Source organism: Myotis nattereri (assembly GCF_964212035.1).
Source record: "Myotis nattereri genome assembly, chromosome: 21".
Classification (NCBI taxonomy): Eukaryota; Metazoa; Chordata; class Mammalia; order Chiroptera; family Vespertilionidae; genus Myotis; species Myotis nattereri.
The window spans coordinates 10,551,517-10,574,034 of NC_138097.1; the positions used below are offsets into that span (position 1 = coordinate 10,551,517).

Consider the following 22,518-nt stretch of genomic DNA (forward strand, 5'->3'; position numbering starts at 1 on the left):
GCAGCTTGACCTTCGGGGGGAGACGCAGTCGGGGGGCTCCGGTCAGTCCGCACCCCCCGGGGAGGGGGCACGAGGAGCTGAGCGCGACCCCGAGGAGACCTGAGGTGCCCGCGGTCTATGTTCCAGAGCGCACGCCGCGCGCTGGGCGAACGCGCCTCAGGGTGTCAGCGCCGCGAACGCGAAGGACGCAGGTTGTTTCCTCAGATTTGCCTTTTTTGGGTTTTGAAGCTGTGCCGGCAGCTGACACCCTGATTTGAACGAGGGGACTTGGAGAGAGGGGGCGCCCCTCAGCCTCCAGCGCCGACTCCCGCGCGCGGGCCCCAGGCGACCGTCTCACCCGCCTCTGGCGCGGCTCCAACTGGGCTTCCCGCGACGCGGGGGCAGCGCCGGCTGCGTGAGGGGGCGTGTCCCGCCGCCTGGCCACGCCCCCTCCCGGCGCGGCCCAATGGGACGGCGGCCCCGGCGGCCCCGCCCCCGCCGTGCCCGCGCGCCCGGCGCCCAGGTCTGGGCAGCCCGCCGCGAGGCAGCGGAGCAGCGGCCGGCGCTCGGGTCTCGCCTGCGGGGTTGAGTTCCTTCTGCTCGGCATGGCTGGTTACCTGCGGGTCGTCCGCTCGCTCGGCAGGGCGTCGGGCTCCGGGCCGGCGTGGGCTCCGGCCGCCTTGACGGGCCCCAACTTGCAGGAGCAGCCGCGGCGCCACTGTGAGTGCCAGAAGGGTCCAGGCGGGCGCGCGCCGGGCTCCGCGACGTGGCGGCCTCCGGGCGGGGGCCGGGGAGCGCGATCGGGCCGCTCGCTGGCCGGAGACCGCGGGTTTGGGCTCACCAAGAGCGGGGCTGGGGGGGCAGCCTCGCTCCGCGGCCCCCTGCCCCGAGCTCCCAGGCCGCGCCAGGCGCAGCGGTGGGGACTTGAAGGACGGTGGCAACTGGTGGCCCGGGCGATGCCAGCCCTGCGGCCCTGCGCGCGGGGGTTGCGGGGGGTGGGGTGGGGGCGGGCAGAGATCGGGGCTGCCTCGCGCACCCGATTTAACTGTATGGAGGTGCTGGGGGGTGTCCCGGACCAGGAGGGGATCCCACCCGCGCTGGCGGGAGACGAGCAACCGGGTGGGGGCCGGAGCACCCCGCGAGCTGTTTCTGCTCAGACAAAGGCGGGAGGGGGGGAGGAGGCATGCACTTCCCGTTCCTTTTCAGCCAAGCGCGCTGTAACCCCTCCTGGCTGCCAGGCCCTCGCCAGCTATTTTTGGAGCCTTTTTATGCGACAGCTGGAGAAGCGTGCTTTTCATTTCCCCCTTTGTTTGGGCTCCCTCCCTTCTCCTTGTCGCTGCACTTGAGGCTCCATCCCAGGCCCTGTCCTTTGGCTGGATTTGCCTTTTCTCGCGGGCCGGCTCCTGCGCTGCTCTTCGGCCCTGCCGGGCTCACCGATGCGGAGACTTTGTTCACAGCTCACGGGGTACCCTTAGCTCCCGGCTTAGCGGAGGAGACAGCGGTGGGGTCATGGGAAGCAGGACGTAGCCTGAACCTCCATGATCAATGTAGGCTGCCCCTGCTGGTATGTGGGCACGGCCTGCACCCTGGCTCTCCACCGCCCGTTACAAATGGCAGGGGAACAATGTAGGTCCCTTGTCCCCGTCTGATGCCTGTTGTCCGGGAAACCCCTATGCTCACCTGGCCAGGAGCCCCTTGGGGTGAGCCAGGAGAGTGAGGAAGAGGGGGTGGGGCTCACGCAGCCTGGCTCTCCTGCCAGTGTAGGTAATCTTTAACCCGGTGTGGGAGCAGCTGACTAGTGTTGGGGCCCCAGCAACCCCCCCCCCCAACTTGCCAAGGAGAAAGGGGCATTTCTGCTTTTGAACTTCTAGGATTTGTCTCTAAAGGGTCAGCCCCCCAATCCCAAGGTTCCAAGTGCCCCCAAAACCAAGCTTCCCATAGGCACCACCTTCAGCAAAAGATGGTACAAGTTAGATACTGTCTCCAATTCTTTTTATTCTGCATTGATGATAAAAAATTTTTTTTTGATTTTTAAAAAGAAAAAAAAAAAGCCTGGCCTGTATGGCTCAGTTGGTTGGGCGTCATCTGGCCACCAAAAGGTTTGGGTTTGATTCCCTATCAGGCAGGGGTTTCAGGATCAATTGCCAGTAGGGGGCAGTCAGGAGGCAGCCAATTGATGTTTCACCCTCACATCAATGTTTCTCTCTCTTTCCCTTCCTCTCTTTCTAAAAAATCAATACAAAATATATTTTTAAAAAGAACCCCCACCCCCTCCACACACAAACAAGAAAGCAAAGCACCTTAGTGGCCTGAATTTTGGTAACACATAAAAAGAGCAGGCAATCGCCGGTCCTTCCGAAAGTTGGTTATTAATGGGAAGAATGCCTGGTATTTGAGTTGGACGTGAGAGTATATGATTCTGACCTCTGTTAGCTTGGTACCAGGCAACGCTGGCAGAGACAAAATAGTTGGCATTCCCCTTGATGACACAGAAAGAGTATTTTTGGGCTAAAACACCCTGTGTCTTTGCTGCCTGGTGGTTCCCACACGTGTCTCTTTCTAGTTGTGCAACTCATAGGCCTCCAGTGTGGTTCTGATAAAACAGAGTTTGGGTATGTGACCGTGGGCTCCTTCTAACCACCTGTTGGGAGAATTACTCATCTAGCCTTTCTCTGCTCCACTCTTAATGGGAGAACTTCTTAATTTTCTTGGCTACCTTTTAACTCTTCAGATCTTGGTGACTTGCCTGTGCTCATAGATTCAAGGGAAATTTATGTAATGATGGTTCAAGGTTTTGCAAACCTAGTAGAGTTCTTTTAAAGAAAAATACATTTTAATTGATTTCAGAGAGGAAGGGAGAGGGAGAAAGAGATAGAAAGAGATGGGAGAGAATCATTGATTGGCTGCCTTCTGCAGGCCCCCTACTGGGGGTTGAGCCTGTAACTCCCCGCAAGTGCCCTTGACTGGGAATCGAACCATGACCTCCTGGTTCATAGGGTGATGCTTAACCATTGAGCCACACCGGCCTGGCTCAGTATGTGCACATCACATAAGACCACAGCTGCCCCTTCAGAGCTGTTTGGGTGGTTGTGTTTAGGTCCAGTAGGTTTTGAAGAAAAGTCTCTCAAGAAAACCTGGCGCCTGTCCCCAAATCCTGTCTGTGAGGCCGAGGCCTCGTGCGCTGATGCCATTTAGGGTATGAGCTGGAAACTGCTCTCCGGTTCCTGGAAGCTGGACTCCGTGGCCTGCCCTGGACTTTACTCTTCTGCAAACCCAGGTGGAAAATGCCAGCAGGTGGCAAATATTCACACACTATAAATTGTGAGCTTCTCCCGTGCCTGGCACAATTCCCTCTGTGTACATTTTTGATGGTCTGGTGCAGTCCAATGGTGAGAACTCGCCCGCCGCTGTGTGGCAATGCATCCTGGGAGAGGGGGCGCGGGAAGCACATTCCATCCAAACAGGAGGTGAGGGCAGGGCAGCAGGCCCAACTGACCATACCTTGACATTCATTCATGCCTTCACTTCAGCAAATAGTGTGCTTCTGCCGTGTGTGCGCCAGGGACTGTGCGAGGTGCTAGGGACAGAGCTGGGAATAAGAGGCCCAGATTTCTGCCCTTCGTGGAGCTTAACTTCTAATGTGGAGACAGTAAACAAGATAGAAGTCTTGCCCTAACCGGTTTAGCTCAATGGATAGAGCATCGGCCTGTGGACTCAAGGGTCCCAGGTTCGATTCCAGTCAAGGGCATATACCTTGGTTGCGGGCACATCCCCAGTAGGGGGTGTGCAGGAGGCAGCTGATCGATGTTTCTCTCTCATCGATGTTTCTAACTCTCTATCCCTCTCCCTTCCTCTCTGTAAAAAATCAATAAAATATATATTCTTTTAAAAAGATAGAAGTCTTGTTTACTGTGATATATGCTAACAGGAGAACAGATGAGGAAGGAAGGTGTGTGTGAAAGTTTGGGTATCAGAAGCAGGGCGTTTCGTTATCTAGGGAAGAGTGAACTGCAGGGGTCAAGGTCCTGGTGGATGGAGTTCTATGGCCTGTGGGAGAAGCAGAGAGGAAAGCGTTCGCACACGACGGTGGCTCAGTCCATGATGGTGAGCGACAGATGGGCTAGGACGTGGTGAGGGTTGAGGGGGCTTGCAGGCCATTTTTGAGGACTTCGGCCTTTACTCTGACTGAAAGGAGAGGCTTTGCAGGGTTTTGAGAGGAGTGTCATGACCTGCTTTGCATTTTAAAAAATATATATATTTTTATTGATTTCAGAAAGAAAGGGAGAGGGAAAGATAGAAACATCAATGATGAGAGAGAATCATGGATCGGCTGCCTCCTACATGCCGCCTACTGGGGACCGAGCCCACAACCCGAGCATGTGCCCTTGGCCGGAATTGAACCTGGGACCCTCCAGTCTGCAGGCCGACGCTCTATCCACTGAGCCAAACCAGCCAGGGCTCCTGCTTTGCATTTTAGCAGGAGCACTCTGGCCTCAGGGACCTGGTAGGAGGTATAACCTGGCTGGGAGCTGCGTGGTAGCTCTGGGGGAGGTGGGAAGTGGTTGGATTCTGGATGTATTTTGAAGGAAGAACCAGTAGGGCTTTTTGATGGTTTGACTGTGGGTGTGAGAGAAACGGAGGAAAATACTAGAATGTCTTCCAAAATTGCTCCCGGAATTGGGGCTCCTTGTTCTTCTGGGCCGTGCTGGCTGAGTATGGGTAGGGTTGCCGTAGAAGCAGTGGTCTTGCAGGCAGCCGCTGTTCGGGTACCTTGAGCCTTGAACTTGCAGCAGCAGGCAGATCCTGAAAACCGGGGATGGGTTTGGGCCCAGCAGGTGTGGGTCAGCGGTTGAGCGTCAACCCAGGAACCAAGAGGTCGCAGGTTCGATTGTCGGTCAGGGCACATGCCTGGGTTGTAACTCGATCCCCAGTAGGGGGCGTGCAGGAGGCAGCCGATCAATGATTCTCAGCGTTGATGTTTCTATCTCTCTATCCCTATCCCTTCCTCTCTGAAATCAATGAAAATATTATTAGAAAGAAAATAAAAATAAATCCTTACTTGGTGTTGGGTGCTGGGAGCCCCACACGGGGAGGACAGTTGGCCTAACGGACCTCCTGGGACGGCTGTAATCCCATCCCCACACCCTGGCCGGGAGGACAATGTTGCTGCAACGTCTCATCTGAAGATTTCATGGTGTCCCTAGGAGGCATTCAGGGAGGCCCAGCCTCTGTTCCTGGGATTTCAGGGTGCTTGTTGCCACTTGTCTCCCAGGGGGGCAGATGATGGGAATGTCTCCACCATATTTGGCTGAACAACAGCCATGCCTTAGGGGACTCTGAGAGACACGGGGTAGGCCTGGCGGTAGGCCTGGCAGGGAGACAGAGGCTGCCTCAGCTCAGCCCATCCCATCTGGGCCGAGAGCCAGCACGGGCTCAGCCTGTGGAAGCAACTCATTCTTCAAGAGAGGCTGGATTTTTTTTTCTATTCTTAATTTATTTTACTTTACTTTTTTTAAATTAAAAACTTTATTTTCTTTTTTTTTAAAAAAATATTTTTTATTGATTTTTTTACAGAGAGGAAGGGAGAGGGATAGAGAGTCAGAAACACTGATGAGAGAGAAACATCGATCAGCTGCCTCCTGCACACCCCCCACTGGGGATGTGCCCGCAACCAAGGCACATGCCCTTGACCAGAATCGAACCTGGGACCCTTCAATCCGCAGGCTGACGCTTTATCCACTGAGCCAAACCGTTTAGGGCTATTTTTTTTTTAAATATTTTTTATTGATTTCAGAGAGGAAGGGAGAAGGACAGAGAGAGAGAAACATCAATGATGAGAGAGAATCATTGATTGGCTGCTTCCTGCACGCCCCCTACGGGGGATCGAGCCCGTAACCTGGGCATGTGCCTTGGCCGGAATTGAACCTGGGACCCTTCAGTCCGCAGGCCGACGCTCTATCCACTGAACCAAACCAGCCAGGGCTAAAAACTTTATTTTCAAATACAGTTTGCATTCAGTGTTATTTTGTATTTGTTCCAGGTACACACATAGTTGTTAGACAATCATATACTTTACAAAGTGTGCCCCCTATTTCCAGTCCCCACCTGGCACCACACATAATTACAACATTATCGACTACATTCCCCAGGCTGTACCTTACATCCCTGTGGCTATTCTGTAACTACCAACCTGTACTTCTCAATCCTGTCACCAGAAAGGCTGGATTTTTATGTAAAATCTTCTAAAAGGTGTTTAATTTTTGGGGGGGGCTGGTTTAATTTTTTTAATTGAATCTTTATTTCTTATGTTTTACTAGAGGCCCGGTGCATGAAATTCATGAACAGGTAGGGTCCCTAGGGTTGGCCAGCAATCAGGGCCCATCGGGGCCTTCCAGCTGCTGGCCGGGGCCTTCCTTAGTTATGTGCTGCCCCCTGGTGGTCAGCACATGCCATAGGGAATGATGGGTCTCCCCATTGAACTCCCACGGGGACAATTTGCATATTAGGCTTCTATATCTATAGGTTGTACAAATGCATAACAGAAATTTCCATTTTACCCATTTTTAAGTCTGCAGTTCAGTAGTGTTCAGTGTATTTCCATTATTGTACAACCAATATCCAGAGCTTTTTCATCTCGCAAAACTAAAACTCTATACTTATTAAACAATAACTCCCCATTCCCCCTACCCCAGCCCCTGGCAACCACCTTTCTACTTTCTGTTTCTATGACTTTGATTTCGTTAGGCACCTCATATAAGGTGAGTCTGTCTTTTTGTGACTGGCTTGTTTCACTTAGCACAGTGTCCTGAAGGCCTTAAGGTTCATCTGTGTTCTGGCCTGTGTGACCAGATTGCCTTCCTTTTCAAGGCTGCATAATATTCCATTGCATGTACGTTCTGCCGTAAAAATACCAAGTTAAAGTTCACTGAGCTTCTGAGTAAGGTACAGGAATTGTAAAAAAAAGCTTAGTTGTTAAATCCTTACATATTGAATACTGCTTCTAATTTATCATAGGAGTTGCTTTCCCAAAATGTTAAACGCTGCTGGATTGAAAGAGTGTTTGGGAAAGATGGTAATTTTTTTTTTTTAGAGAAAGAAACATCGATTTGTTGTTTCACTTTTTGGCATTCATTGGTAGATTCTTGTATGTGCCCTGACTGGGGGTTGAACCCGAAACCTTGAAGAATCTGGATAACACTGTAACTCACTGAGCTACCTGGCCAGGGCTGCAATGTTGTCATATAAGTGTACCACAGGGTAAGAGATATAAAGTAAACGTGCTTTTGTGCAATTTGAAACAAAAGAACAAGCAGCGAAAGCTGTTGGGGTAGGTCCCACATCACTAACACATGGAGTCGCTTCCCTTTTTAGTTTTAAAGCGGGTACATCCATGGTTAAGGAGTGAGCCCAGTCTTAGAAAACTTGGAATCATGAACATTGTTCAGCCTTTAGGAGGAAAATTTTTCTTAATTCTCCTAGATTAGCTTCTGAGTCCTGTTCTCCTCTTTAAAAAAAAAAAAATGTTTTTATTGATTTTAGAGAGGAAGGGAGAGGGAGAGAGAGATAGAAACATCATGATGAGTGAGAATCATGGATCGCCTGCCTCCTGCACACCCCCTACTGGGGATCGAGCCCGCAACCCTGGGCATGTGACCTCCTGGTTCATAGGTCGACAGCCAACCACTGAGCCACACCAGCCTGGCCTGTTCTCCTGAAGGTCCATGCTACATTTGGTTTGTTCATTCATCCGTGGATGGACACTTGGGTTGCTCCGCACTCTTGGCTATTGTGGGTAATGCTGATATGAATATGGGTGTACAAGACCCTGCTTTGCTTCTTCCATATATATATCCAGAAGTAGGACTGGTGGGTCACATGGAGATTCTCGTTTTTTGTTTTTGTTTTTAAATATATCTTTAGTGATATCAGAGAGGAAGAGAGAGAGGGGGAGAGAGATAGAAACATCAATGATGACAGAGAATCATTGACCCACTGCATTCTGCACACCCCACACTGGGGATTGAGCCCGCAACCCAGGCATGTGCCCTGACCGGGAATTAAACCGTGACCTCTTGGTTCTTAGGTCAGTGCTGAGCCACTGAGCCACACCGGCCAGGCTCTAGTTTTTAATTTGTAGATAAGTGGCACAGTATGGAACTGTTTTCTGTAGCAGCTGCACGAGTTTACATTCTCACCAGCCGTGCACAGGGTTCCAATTTCTCCGCATCCTGCTCTGGTTTTCATCACTGTTCCCAGCTCCTTGACCTTGACAAAGGCGCTGCTTGCTCTCTCCTCACCACCTTAGGTCTTCCCTTCCATCCTCCCTCCTTGGGGGGCGGGCCCTGTTGTGTTGTAGGTGTTTCAGGAAGAGGCGCTTAGCATCTGGTTGTAAGTAAGTGGGCCCTGTGGTCTCTGAGGGTTGGACTCCCGTGTGCACAGCTGTGACCTTGACATTCAACTCCCTCACGGAGGAAGCGTGGTGTCCACAGCCCATGAGCTGCCGGCATGAGCCCAACAAGTGTTGACTTGTTTTCTGTTTGTGTGTTTGTTTCTTGGTAGTAGCCATTCTAAGGGGTCCAGGTGGTATCTCGTTGTGGTTTTGATTTGAATTTCCCTAATGATTAGTGATGTTGAGCATGTTTTCACGCACTTGTTGGCTTTTTTTATCTATCACGTTGGAGAACTATCTATTCAAGTCCTTTACCCACTTGTTTTTTGGGATTTAAAAAAAATTTTTTAATATATATATTTTTATTGATTTCAGAGAGGAAGGGAGAGGGAGAGAGATAGAAACATCAATGATGAGAGAGAATCATTGATCGGCTGCCTCCTGCATGCCCCCTACTGGAGATGGAGCCTGCAACCTGGGCCTGTGCCCTTGACTAGAATCGAACCTGGGACCCTTCAGTCTGTAGGCTGACGCTCTATCCACTGAGCCAAACCAGCTAGGGCTGGGATTTTGTTGTTGTTACAATCTCCTGATTTTCAAATGTGGCCACCAGTTAATACTTAAGAAAAACAGAATGAGCCTGTGGGCCCTGTGGTCTCTGAGGGTTTGACTCCTGTGTGCACAGCTGTGACCTTGACATTCAACTCCCTCACGGAGGAAGCGTGGTGTCCACAGCCCACGAGCTGGCGGCATGAAGCTAAAACTTGAATGGAGCTCAAGTGTGCAACCGTTAGGACTGGCCCCTAAATGAATCTCTCCTTAGGGATCCTGATTAGGGTTCCATATGTTCTTTAAACATCGGATTGGCTCTCCTCAAATGAACTCCTAGGAAGTGCTCCTAGAAATCAAGGTCGCCCTGCCACAGCCCCGTAGACTTTCTGCGGGTCCTAAAACCTGTTCCATTCAAGCTTTAGGCCACCAAGGGTGAAGGAATGCTGTAGCTTGGGCCCCAAATCCCCTGTTCTCCAGGGAGCGAAGTATTTCCTTCCAGTCTGTGTTGCTTTCTGCTTTTCTGTGTCTGACTCACAAGGGCATCCGAGGCTGCACTTGAGCAAAGGATCTGTGTTCCCTCCTGTCTCTGAATAATCTCGACACTTTTTTTTTAAGAGAAAAGAAGGGAGGGAGAGAGGGAAGAAACATCTATTTGTTGTTCCATTTACTTATGCTTTTGTTGGTTGCTTCTCGTATGTGCCCTGACCAGGGATGGAACCCACAACCTTGGCGTATCAGGACCACGCTCCAACCCACTGAGCTACCCACCCGGCTGCAGGTTTTGCATAGATGTCACTGGTTCCTCCAGGCTGTGGGCGGAGGGATGATCTGGAGCTTGGGTGCCCCTCGGGTCAACAAGCCTCCTCCAAGGCAGCCTGCACTGACGAATTAGATGGGCCATTTTCTTTTCTTTTTAAAAAAATGTATTTTTATTTATTACAGAGAGGAAAAGAGAGGGAGAGAGAGAGAGAAACCTCAATGATAAGAGAATCATTGCCGAAACCGGTTTGGCTCAGTGGATGGAGCGTCAGCCTGCGGACTGAAGGGTCCCGGGTTCGATTCCGGTCAAGGGCATGTGCCTGGGTTGCGGGCACATCCCCGGTGGGGGATGTGCAGGAGGCGGCTGGTCGATGTTTCTCTCTCATCGATGTTTCTGACTCTCTATCTCTCTCCCTTCCTCTCTGTAAAAAATCAATAAAATATATTGAAAAAAAAAAAAAAAAAGAGAGAATCATGGATCGGCTGCCTCCTGCACGCCCCCTACTTGGGGATCGAGCCTGCAACCCCAGGCATGTGCCCTTGACTGGAATCGAACCTGGGACCCTTCAGTCCGCAGGCCGACGCTCTAGCCACTGAGACAAACCAGCTGGGGCTGGGCCATTTTCTTGAGTTTTCCCTTGGAATGCACTTCCCAGGCTGTCGGGTCTTTCTTGAGTCAGAATTTCCTTGAAGAGCTTCCCTGGCTCTGGTTTTCCCTCCGCCCTCCCCCTCGTCCAGTCTTGTGATGCTTCTCTGGCAGGACTGGCCGACCTGAGCCACTGGGGCCAGTTCTGAGCTCCCTTCCCAGCCTGTTTCCTCTCCTGCAAGGTGCGAATCCTCCTGTTTTCAAGCTGTAACCCGGGGACCTCAGCCTCCTCACCTCGAAAGCGGAGGTGATGATACTCCCTTGGGGAGGAGTGAATGGAATCCTGCAAATGGTGGGGGACGCTGTCCTGCCTGGAGGAGGTGTTAATACAATCTCTCCTCATTGCAAGTTAGTCAGCTTCTCGGGTTGCAAGCAACAGACCGAGTGAGTGACAGGCCGAGTTTGAGAGGATGTTATTAGAAGGACCCAGGGAAGCCCTGGCCGGTTCAGCTCAGTGGATAGAGCATCGGCCTGCGGACCAAAGGGCCCTGGGTTCGATTCCAATCAAGGGCACATACCTCGGTTGCAGGCTCCTCCCTGTCCCGGGCTCGTGCAGGAGGCAACCAATCGATGTGTTTCTCTCACATCGATATTTCTATCTTTCCCTCTCTCTTCCACTCTCTCTAAAAGTCAATGGAAATAATATCCTCGGGTGAGAATTAAAAGAAAAAAATAGAGGGGAGGGGATCCTGGGTCGTCTGGGGAACCAGGTGGCAGCAGCCCCCGGCAGCCTCTCCCGACGTGCTGCCGGACAGGGCGGCCCCGGCTGGCTCGAGTTCTCTGCGTTGTCTCCTCTGCCTTCAGATCCCCGGGGAGGAGATCTCAGTGGCCAGGCTGGCCACGCTCAGCAGTGGGTTCAGGTCCCCGAGCTGTCCGAGAGCTGTTCCTGGGTGTGAACGCTGGGCAGCTGGGCCTGGCTGACCACTGCTCTCCCCTTGGTGCGGGGGGCTCCCTCACCCTCCTCCCCAGGGGCCTCATGCCATGTCTGTGCCCATCCTAGATGCCGACAAGAGGATCAAGGTGGCCAAGCCGGTGGTGGAGATGGACGGCGATGAGATGACCCGTATCATCTGGCAGTTCATCAAGGACAAGGTAGTTCCCTCTGGAGTGGGTGGCAGCTCTCCCCGTGGCGGGCCAGGCTCAGCGCTCCGCCCTAGCACAGGCCTCTCCCCCCCCCCCCCCCCCCCCGACCCCTGCTTCAGGCCCCACCCATCCCCTGATGCCCCTGTCCCTTCGTGGGGTGGGCGGCTGCAGTACTGTTTCCCTCCTCCCACCCATCCTTCCGCTGTGTCAGTCCACTCGTGGTTCTGGGGGCGTCTGGCAGCGGCCTGTGCTCGGCAGCCTGTGACCCCTGCTGGTCCCAAGCCTGCGTGTCCCAATCTGTATCCACAGTGGTGTGTGGATAGAGGCGCCAGGTTTGGAAAGGCCCGTATCCTGTCCCTCTCACCCCCTCTGTCCGACGTGCTGCCTCGAGGGGGTGAAGGAACACAGGGCTGGTGTGGGTGCAGCTGTGCCTGGAGTCACCTTTTCTTTTAATTTATTTTTTGTTTATTTTTTTAATTGATTTCAGAGAGGAAGGGAGAGGGAGAGAGAGATAGAAACATCCATGATGAGAGAGAATCATTGGTTTGCTGCCTCCTGCATGTCCCCTACTGGGAATGGAGCCTGCAACCCAGGCATGTGCCCTGACCAGAATCGAACCATGATCTCCCGGTTCATAGGTCGACGCTCAACCACTGAGCCACGCCGGCTGGCTGGAGGTCACCTTTTCTGAGTGGTTCAGGGATGTCTTTGTGAGTGGTGGCCGTGGTGCGCTCTGCAGGGCAGGGACTTGTTTGAGCCACCTCAGCACGTGGATCCCAGGGAGGCTTCTTGGCTTCTCCAAGTCACTGGGTTCTGCCTGGGAGAGTGTGTTGTCCACGTGAAGACCCTACAGTTTATCTGTGTCCACAAGGAGAAGGTTGAGAGGCGCCATTTCTGAATGGGGGAGATGAGGGAACCCACTGTTGCAGGGGTGGGGAACCTTTTTTCTGCCAAGGGCCATTTGGATGCTTAGCACATCATTCCTGGGCCATACAAAATGATCAGCTTAAAAATTATCCTGCTTAAAAAAAAAAAAAAAAAGTTATCCTGCTATGTTTGGTCAAACATTTATTTATTTATTTTTTAAATATTTCTTTATTGATTTCAGGGAGGAAGGGAGAAGGATAGATAGATAGAAACATCACTGATGAGAGAGAATCATTGATCGGCTGCCTCCTGCACACCCCCCACTGGGGATCGAGCCTGCAACCCAGGCATGTGCCATTGGCCGGAATCGAACCTGGGACCCTTCAGTCCGCAGGCCGATGCTCTATCCACTGAGCCAAGCCGGCCAGGGCCGGTCAGACATTTAATTAACTCACCCCTAATGTCTTGACAGAACCAGACCAAATGATTCCGTGGGCCTTATACAGGCTGCAGGCCAGATGTTCCCCATCCCTCATTTATTTATTCATTTCAAATATATTTTGTTGATTTCAGAGAGGAAGGGAGAGGGAGAGATAGGACCATCAACGGTGAGAGACTCGTTGATCGGTTGCCTCCTGCACACCCCACACTGGGCATCGAGCCCACAATCTGGGCATCTGCCCTGACTGGGAATCGAACCTGACCACCTGGTTCCTAGGTCGACGCTCAACCACTGGGCCCCACCCCTGGTTTAGAGAATAGTGATGCACTTGGAGGTTGGGGTTTGGCTGAGTTGATGGGCCATGGCGGGGGCATATGGTCCATGCTAGGGGATGAGCCCTCTGCGGGGCTGCCGGCCTCTCTCCGGAGCCCCGGCCTCCAGCCAGGTTTGGCCGGGCCCCACAGAGGAATGGCTGACTCTCGCCCTCTGCTGCGTTGCCCCCCCCCGCCCCCCGCTGGCCTTCCCTCGTCCCTGCCCTGAGTGTCCCCTGCCGCAGCCTGCACATGCCCATGAGTCATCGTATCTGGGCTGACGCCTTGCCCTGGCTTCTGTCTCTAGCTCATCCTGCCCCACGTGGACGTCCAGCTCAAGTATTTCGACCTGGGGCTCCCAAACCGTGACAAGACTGACGACCAGGTCACCATCGACTCCGCGTTGGCCACCCAGAAGTACAGCGTGGCTGTCAAGTGCGCCACCATCACTCCCGATGAGGCCCGTGTGGAAGGTGCGGGGGCCTGAGGGGTGGGTGGGCTGGGACGTGACCCCAGTCTCCCTGCGAATGCCTGGGGGACAGTGGTCCCTGTAGATGGGGTTCGGGAGGGGCGGTTAAGGGGCCGGCTTCAGCTTCCACAGTCGGGGTGTGATCGAGCAAAGACCAGAATCCGTTCCCTGCTCCCAGGCCAGTGGGGTTTCTGCTGTGATGTGTGGCTCTGGCCAGTGGAGGTGCCATCGGTGACAGGGAGGAGGAGGAGGAAGCTGACACTGATGCTGTCACAGTGAGAATGGCGCTTGGGGGGGCTGCCCCTCTGGCCTCCTGGACTGTTTTGCAGGCAGGTGGACAGAGAGACTTGGGCCAGCTCTGTCCAGAGGAGGACTGTGTGCCAGGCCTGTATTCTTCAGAGCCTTGGGGGCTCCGGGGAACGTTACTAGCGTCCTGCCATGGCCATACAGGGGTCACTGGCTGCTGTCCCTGGTCCTGGCTGCTGGTCCCTGGTCCTGAGGGATGTTCTTAAGGCTTCCATGAAATGACAGTGGTGTGTGGATAGAGGAGCCAAGTTTGGAAAGGCCAAGAGGGGGTGGTGTAGGAATTTGCAGAGTTCTGTCCCCTTAATCCTGGCAGAATCAGGGACCTAGAAGGAAGCATTCAAAACCACCCCCTCCCCCCAGGCCTCCTCCTGTCTTTTGGGTTGTACTGACCTTAGGGTATTGGAATCATTTTCGTGCTAAGCTCTTCTCGCAAGTTTTCCTTTTTATTCTCCCGAACCCTGGGATGGATATATCCCCATTTTCTGGATAAGGGTGTTAAAGGTCACAGTCTTGATAACTCAGGCCCGGCCCTTGTGATTAGTGGCAGTTCTGCGGCCAGAACCAGGGCACCCGGGTGAGGCCGTGTGCTGCCAGGGTTCATCGGGCTGAGCTACATACACGTCCCAGTACCATGTGGGAGTAACAATAGTCAGACCACGTGCCAGGCACTGTTCTAGGCACTTCATGTATGAGTTCATTTAATCCTCACAGCGATCCAAAAGATTAGGTGTTTTATCACTACTTTCTTTTCTTTTTTAAAATATTTTTTTTATTTCAGAGAGAAGGGAGAGGGAGATAGAAACATCAATGATGAGAGAGCATCATTGATCGGCTGTTTCCTGCACGCCCCCCACTGGGGATCGAGCCCGCAACCCGGGCATGTGCCCTTAACCGGAATCAAACCTGGGACCCTTCAGTCCACAGGCTGACGCTCCATCCACTGAGCCAGGCCGGCTAGGGCTGTCACTACTTTCATTTTGTAGCTCGGGTTAGACCACCTGCATGGGACTCACAGTCACAGGTGGTGGAGTGGACCCTGAAGCCAGGCAGTGTGGTTCCGGGGCCCACACACTCACACTCTACCAGTGATGGTGAACCTATGACACGCGTGTCAGAGGTGACACGCGAACTCATTTTTTGGGGTTGATTTTTCTTTGTTAAATGGCATTTAATTATGTAAAATAAATATCAAAAATATAAGTCTTTGTTTTACTATGGTTGCAAAGATCAAAAAATTTCTATATGTGACCCGAAACCGGTTTGGCTCAGTGGATAGAGCGTCGGCCTGCGGACTTAAAGGTCCCAGGTTCGATTCCGGTCAAGGGCATGTACCTGGGTTGCGGGCACATCCCCAGTAGGAGATGTGCAGGATGCAGCTGATCAATGTTTCTCTCTCATTGATGTTTCTAACTCTCTATCTCTCTCCCTTCCTCTCTGTAAAAAATCAATAAAATATATTTAAAAAAAATAAATAAAAAAAAAATCAAAATACTGACACGCTGAGCTCAAAAGGTTCGCCGTCACTGCTCTAGCCTCTTCCCCGGGATCATTTGTAGGACCCTCACCTGGCTGTGCTCTTGCTCGGGGTTCGGATTCTGGCTGGAAGGTGGGGGCTATGGTGGGGCCACGTCATCTCTGCTCTCCTAGAGTTCAAGCTGAAGAAGATGTGGAAGAGTCCCAACGGAACCATCCGGAACATCTTGGGCGGGACCGTCTTCCGGGAGCCCATTATCTGCAAGAACATCCCCCGCCTCGTCCCTGGCTGGACCATGCCCATCACCATTGGCAGGCACGCCCATGGCGACCAGGTGGGCCGCGGCGGGAGTTGGGCTCTGCTGGCCCGGGACCCCCTCCGTCTGGAGCCCCCGGCCTGAGCCACCCTCTCGTCTCTGCAGTACAAGGCCACAGACTTTGTGGCCGACCGGGCCGGCACGTTCAAGATGGTGTTCACCCCAAAGGATGGCAGCAGTGCCAAGGAGTGGGAGGTGTTCAACTTCCCTGCTGGCGGCGTGGGCATGGGCATGTACAACACTGACGAGGTGAGGCCAGCATGAGGTGAGCCGGGCTCTCTGCTCTGGGCTTATCTCTGCCAGCTTGACTGGTTCCCGCAAAAGGTCTAGCCTGAATCACATGACCACCTCTGAGCCAATCACAGAGGCCCCTAGAGAGAGCGAGGAGGCGCTCTGATTGGATAAGCCAGACACACAGAGTCTAGAGACAGATCCCAGCCCAGCCATATGGTCTAAGACAGGGGTCCTCAAACTACGGCCCGCGGGCCACATGCAAATACAAATATTGTATTTGTTCCCGTTTTGTTTTTTTACTTCAAAATAAGGTATGTGCAGTGTGCGTAGGAATTTGTTCGTAGTTTTTTTTTTTAACTATAGTCCGGCCCTCCAGCGGTCTGAAGGACAGTGAACTGGCCCCCTGTTTAAAAAGTTTGAGGACCCCTGGTCTAAGAGTTGCAGAGGGGGAGGTAGCTTTGCAAAGCAAAGCTGGGGGACTGTGTCCTCCCAGAAGTTGGGAGGGGGACTCTGGGCCAGCAGAAACAACAGATGCCTGCAGAAGGTGGCTGGATGAGCCCAGATTGCAGGAGAGGGTGGTGTGGAGGGAAGGGGTGCCATCCCTGGGCGGGGCCTGGCTCTGGGGGACCATGCCAGAAACCCGTCTTTCTCCCTGCAGTCCATCTCGGGTTTTGCGCACAGCTGCTTCCAGTACGCCATCCAGAAGAAATGGCCGCTGTACATGAGCACAAAGAACACCATTCTGAAAGCCTACGACGGGCGCTTCAAGGACATCTTCCAGGAGATCTATGAGAAGTAACAGCCGCTCCCTTGATCAGATGCCCCAGCCCTCCCCCCTGGTCCCCCCCACCCCGGCCCTCATCCTACCCCGGAAGGGCGCTGTCCCCAGGCATTTGGCTCAGGAAGGGATCCCCCAATCTGCCTCCTCCCCACAACAGGCCCCTTTGCTTCCAGGCATTATAAGACCGAGTTCGAGAAGAATAAGATCTGGTACGAGCACCGGCTCATTGATGACATGGTGGCTCAGGTCCTCAAGTCTTCAGGCGGCTTTGTGTGGGCCTGCAAGAACTATGATGGAGACGTGCAGTCGGACATCCTGGCCCAGGGTACGCCGGGAGCCCCCTGCTCCCTGTGGGGATGGGTCCTTCGGCCTCTCTGGCCGAGGTCATTTTTAGACCCTTTTGGTAGAGAAGGTCCTTTAGTGTAGCAGCAGCACCCGGGCTGGCCGGCTCCTTGCAAGGTCCCCTGTGGACAGCAGGGGGCAGGAGCTCCCTGGGAGCGGAGTGAGGAAGGACTGCAAATTCGGTTTGGACGGGTGTATTACTGAGGCTGTCATTGAAGGGAAGGGAGGAACCGGGACTTCAGGTTCTCAGGGGCTAGGCGTGTTGACCCTGAGGTTCCTGTCCAGGGAGGGGCCGAGTGACTAGGTTTGGCTCCAGTGGAACCAAATGGGACTGAGCAATCTGGGTGCTCATTATTTATTATCATCTTAAAATATATTTTTATTGATTTCGGAGAGGAAGGGAGAGGGAGAGAGAGATAGAAACATCAATGATGAGAGAGGATCATCGATTGGCTGCCTCCTGCACGTCCTGTACTGGGGATTGAGGCTGCAACCTGGGTATGTGCCCTTGACTGGAATCGAACTCGGGACCCTTCAGTCCGCAGGCTGACACTTTATCCATTGAGCCAAACTGGCTAGGGCAGGTGCTCTTTAAATTGCAGAGAATTTTTTTTGCGCAGTAAACCTTTATTTATTTAATCCTCACCTGAGGATATTTCTCCATTGATTTTTAGGGAGAGTGGAAGAGAGAGGGAAAGACAGAAATATCGATATGAGAGAAACACATCGATTGGTTGCCTCCTGCACTTGCCCCGACCAGGGCCTGGTCTGGGGAGGAGCCTGCGACCTTGGTATGTGCCCTTGACCAGAATTGAACCCGGGCCCCTTCGGTCTGCAGGCCGACGCTCTATCCACTGAGCCAAACCGGCCAGGGCGTGCACAGTAAACCTTTCAGATGTAGGAGGATATCAGGGAAGATGGAAAAACCCTCCATCTGAAAGGTAAATTAGATCCCAGCAGAGAGGAACCATAAGGAATCGCCCAAAGGCTTTACAGAGCTTTGAGACCGTCTGCCTTTTTATCGCGCCTGGCCTTTGGCTTTATTTTGAAAAGTTCAGTGGTGATCCTCTCAGTAGCATGATGCCCATCTGGGCTGGAAGGATGAAAAGCCACAGCAGGCAAGAGAAAGGGGTGACAGTGACCCCTAAATAGATAAGGAATTGGTGAGTGGGAAGGTCCAGGGAGCAGCGGAGACGGGACCCCCTCGCCCTGCGCCAATAGCAAAACTTCCTAGACAGGTCGTTTCCCTAGAGGACTTGCCCGCTTTTCCTTCCTTGGGACTTGACCATTCGTACGTTGGTGCCGTGGGGATCTTGGCAACAGAAAAGCTTCGCACATGGATTTGGGAAGGACCGGAAACTTACCACAAAGCTTGCAAGTAGCCAGAAAGAGCAGCAGATAAAAGCGGTCGCTGGGAAGTGTTGCCAGCAGGCTTCCTTCCTTCTGCTCCAACGTGCCTCCCGGCCACGGCCCGGGCTGGGTGCGCAGAATTCTGTGGGGTCTTGGGCCCCAGGGGCCACGGGCTGGGGGACACCTGGAGGTGGGGCCACAGATGCAGATGTTCGCTTCAAATTCATCCTTTTGCAAAGCAAATTCACCCTTTTGCAAAGCAAACTAGATTTGCAAAAGGGTAGGTTTGGAGTGGAAAACCTGTATATGCTGACGGGCCAGCTCTTGCCACCTGTGAGCGCTCCCCTGCCCTATGCTGGGCCCTGGAGTCCCACGACCAGGGTGGACAAACCAGAAACGGTGCCTGCCCTCCCCTCCCTCCCCCAGGGTGGGCGGAGTCATAAGTTGAGTGACAGCAGGAAGGCAGGTGGGCTGGATCCAGGTTACCTGGGGCGAGGCGCCCACACTCAGAGGAGGCTCTTCCCACGCTTCAGGCTTTGGCTCCCTGGGCCTGATGACTTCCGTGCTGGTCTGCCCCGACGGAAAGACCATCGAGGCTGAGGCTGCTCACGGGACAGTCACGCGCCACTATCGGGAACACCAGAAGGTAAGCGTGGGGAGCGTGCCACACGGGCCGGGAGGACGGGCCTGGCCCTGTCGGTCAAGGTTGCCTCCAGGTTGCCTCCTTGGTTGGCTTTTTGGCTCTTAATTCCCCTGCACCCGCTGCCCCCAGGGCCGGCCGACCAGCACCAACCCCATCGCCAGCATCTTCGCCTGGACGCGGGGCCTGGAGCACCGGGGGAAGCTGGACGGGAACCAGGACCTCATCAGGTGAGCCCGGAGAGGGGCTGTGCTGGCCCCGGGGCAGGTTCTGGGCCGGATGCTGCCCAGCCCAGGGCTCACTCTGCCCACCCCCCTGCAGGTTTTCCCAGACCCTGGAGAAGGTGTGCGTGCAGACAGTGGAGAGCGGAGCCATGACCAAGGACCTGGCGGGCTGCATCCACGGGCTCAGCAAGTGCGTGGCCGGGGCGGAGGGCAGGGCTGGCCTTCCGGGGCCTCGGGGGCCAGTGGGCAGAAGCTGGGGGACCCTTCTTAGAGGCCCCCATTTTTTTTTAATTGATTTCAGAGAGGAAGGGAGAGAGAGAGAGAGAGAAACATCAATGATGAGAGAGAATCATGGATCGGCTGCCTCCTGCATGCCCCCTACTGGGGATCGAGCCCACAACCCAGGCATGTGCCCTGACCGGGAATCGAACCTGGGACCCTCCAGTCCGCAGGTCGACGCTCTGTCCATTGAGCCACACCGGCTAGGGCGAGGCCCCCGTCTTTGGTCAGCTTCGCCACCAGGAGCCTGGGGGCAGGACAGGTCCACAGCCCTGAGGGAGGGCTCGGGCCAAGCTTCCCAGACCAGGCCCCCTGATTGGTCCCCATCCACCCGCGCCGGTACCCATCTCCCAGCTTCTCCCAGGGGACCTGGTACCCAGCGGCCCATTCACCTGCCAGTGAACAGACAGACCTTCCCAGGCTCCCGCTGACTTGGCCGTGGCCCCTTGGCGGCGGGGGGCGGGGGACCTGTGACCCGCAGGTGGCCTGGCCACACCCCTCCCCACAGGGGCTGCCATCAAGACCCCCCACGCTCCGGCTCTGCCCCTCACGCGGGTGGTGCTCTCTCGGCAGCGTGAAGCTGAACGAACACTTCCTGAACACCTCGGACTTCCTGGACACCATCAAGAACAACCTGGACAAAGCCCTGGGGCAGAAGTAGGGGCGGCAGCGGGCCCCGATCCCCGATCCCCAGTCCGGACTTGCGGAGGGTGAGCCTCAGCCCTCTCAGGAGGCCTTTCTAGGGGACGATTTTTTTATAAGCGACATGTTTTTCCAGGTCTCCGCGCTGCCCCTCGCGGAGGTGACGCGAGGCAGAAGCGGTGTGTTTTACCTCAGCCCGTCAGTATGTGCCGCATACTGTAATTTATATCGCCTTGGAACACGTGGTGCCATATTTAGCTACTAAAACCTCTTCACAAAGCTGTCTGCTGTGTTTGTCCCTCAGGGGAGGAGGCAGCCGGGGCCAGCAGAGGGCGGGGGCTCCACGGGGACAGGATGTCTGTCCCAGGCTCCATCCAGTCCTGGGCCCCGTCGGGGGGGGGCGGGGGGGGGGATGGACCAAGCAGGATGCTAAAGGGGGCCCCCCCGAGTAGCCGCTGGGACTCTGGGGGCGCAGGTCCCTGGAATTTCCTAGCGTGGTTCCTGTATCGTTTGGGGGTTATCACTTCTCCATAGATTCAGGTTGTGTTTTTCCTTTTCTTTCCGGTTTTCAGCTTCTAAACATCTCCAGAGCCCTTGCCCTTTGCTTGGTACTGAAAACAGCCCCCCCTCGCCCCCTTGGCAGCCGCCTCTGGTTCTCCACTCACAGCTGCTGGGGGGCTGGGGGCTGGGGGTATGAACAGGGCCCCTGTGGGGTCTGTTACACTGAGCCCCAGACTTGAGTTCATCTCCTCCATTCTTTTTTTTTTCTGTTTTGTATGTATATTTTTATTGATTTCAGAAAAAGAGAGAGAGAGAGAGAGAGAGAGAGAGAGAGAGAGAGAGAGAGGCATCTATGATGAGAGAGAATCATTGACCACCTGCCTCCTGCACGCCCCCTCCTGGGGATCGAGCCCGCAATCCCAGCATGTGCCCTGACCTGGAATTGAGCCGTGACCTCCTGGTTCCTGGGTCGATGCTTAAACCCTGAGCCACGCTGGCCAGGTCACCTCCTCCCTTCTTTAGCAAAACTAGAAGAGTAAGGTGAGCACATTTCTATGAAGTGAAATAGACCCAATTTACAGGGCTGTCCTTATAGGACACTTTTCGTGTTAAAATGTCCTGGGGAAGAGTTGTCCCATAGTCACTTGATGAACAAATAGTTGGCAACCCCAAGTCCATTTCCCACACGTTGGGGGGACTCTCAGAGCTCCCGAAACCCAACAGTCGGGAACCTCGGTAGCTTTGAGATGGGCTGTAGCCACACACACACACACACACACACACACACACACACACACACACACTGGCGCCCCCTTCTGTCCCAAGGGCCACTCACTCTTCTTGGGTCGCTGCCCTGGGCTCCCAGGACCGTGGGAAGAAAGGCCGGCGTGCTCACCCTGCTGGGCCCAGCTCCCGGGGGGAAGCTTGGGGTTTCCGGCCCCTCGTGCCCATCAGTAGCAAAGGGCTGGGGGCTCCCCAGAATGCACAGCCTCGGAAGCCCAGCTTGGCATGGTGAGCTGGCTTCTGCCCCGGGCCCTGCGGGTGGGCAAGGAGGGGAAGAGCTTTTCTCTGCCAGTGGTGGGAATTCTGGGGCCTTGGTCCGCACCCCCTCACTTGGGCTTGCAGCAGCTCCCTGGGGGCGCCTGGCTCTGCCGGGGGTTCACTCTGGTGGTTGCGAAGGATGGTGTGGGTCTCCTCCAGTCCCCAGAAAGCGATGCCCTGTTGGGTAGGGCTGCAAAGCTTTTCTTTGTAAATATATTGTATTGATATTTTTTTACAGAGAGGAAGGGAGAGAGAGTCAGAAACATCGATGAGAGAGAAACATCGATCAGCTGCCTCCTGCACACCCCCCACTGGGCACGTGCCCGCAACCAAGGTACATGCCCTCGACCGGAATCGAACCCGGGACCCTTCAGTCCACAGGCTGACACTCTATCCACTGAGCCAAACCGGTCACGGCAAAGCTTTTCTTTTTGAAAAATATATATATATATTTTCTGATTTCAGGGAGGAAGGGAAAGGGAGAGATGGAAACATCAATGAGAGAGAATCATTGCTCGGCTGCCTCCTGCATGCCCCCGACTGGGGATCGAGCCCACAACCCCGGCGTGTGCCCTGACCGGAATTGAACCTTGACCTTCTGGTTGATATGTTGACGCTCAACCACGGAGTCACACTAGCTGGGGGGGGCTGCAAAGCTTTGTTAGGGGTTCCTCCCGGGGGAGTGGGGAGGCCCAGGTCCCCGAGAACCACGAGAAGAAGCACTCGCAGTCGCCTCACTAAAGAATATTCATTTATTTATAATTATTGCTAAGTAAACTTCTCTTTCCAACAGGAACATAAAAACACAGTAGGGCTTTGCACAAGTGGGGTTTCTAAACAGTTGGTTTGTATACACGTCAAAATAAGTTAGAATGGAATTCATCCAGGAGT

General features: G+C 54.2%; 2 protein-coding genes across 2 annotated transcripts in view; both read left to right on the forward strand.

The window, feature by feature from the left end:
* CRTC3 (CREB regulated transcription coactivator 3) overlaps positions 1-22,518 on the forward strand; it is a gene marked incomplete at its 5' end in the record, with an annotated part of 1,283,408 nt that overhangs the window by 552,018 nt on the left and 708,872 nt on the right. The window lies entirely within an intron of this gene.
* IDH2 (isocitrate dehydrogenase (NADP(+)) 2) lies at positions 499-20,364 on the forward strand. The gene is made up of 11 exons (XM_081114744.1): positions 499-699; positions 11,326-11,417; positions 13,336-13,501; positions 15,451-15,611; positions 15,699-15,842; positions 16,486-16,622; positions 16,782-16,933; positions 18,834-18,946; positions 19,073-19,170; positions 19,262-19,354; positions 20,017-20,364. The coding sequence occupies exons 1-11, from the start codon at positions 585-587 to the stop codon at positions 20,102-20,104; spliced, it is 1,359 nt and encodes a 452-aa protein (XP_080970870.1). The 5' UTR covers positions 499-584; the 3' UTR covers positions 20,105-20,364.

Coding starts and splice junctions, on each gene's coding strand:
- IDH2 (XM_081114744.1), top strand. CDS start 585: ATGGCTGGTTACCTGCGGGTCGTCCGCTCGCTCGGCAGGGCGTCGGGC. Junction 13,502..15,450: donor CGATGAGGCCCGTGTGGAAG/GTGCGGGGGCCT, acceptor CTGCTCTCCTAG/AGTTCAAGCTGAAGAAGATG. Junction 15,612..15,698: donor GGCACGCCCATGGCGACCAG/GTGGGCCGCGGC, acceptor TCGTCTCTGCAG/TACAAGGCCACAGACTTTGT.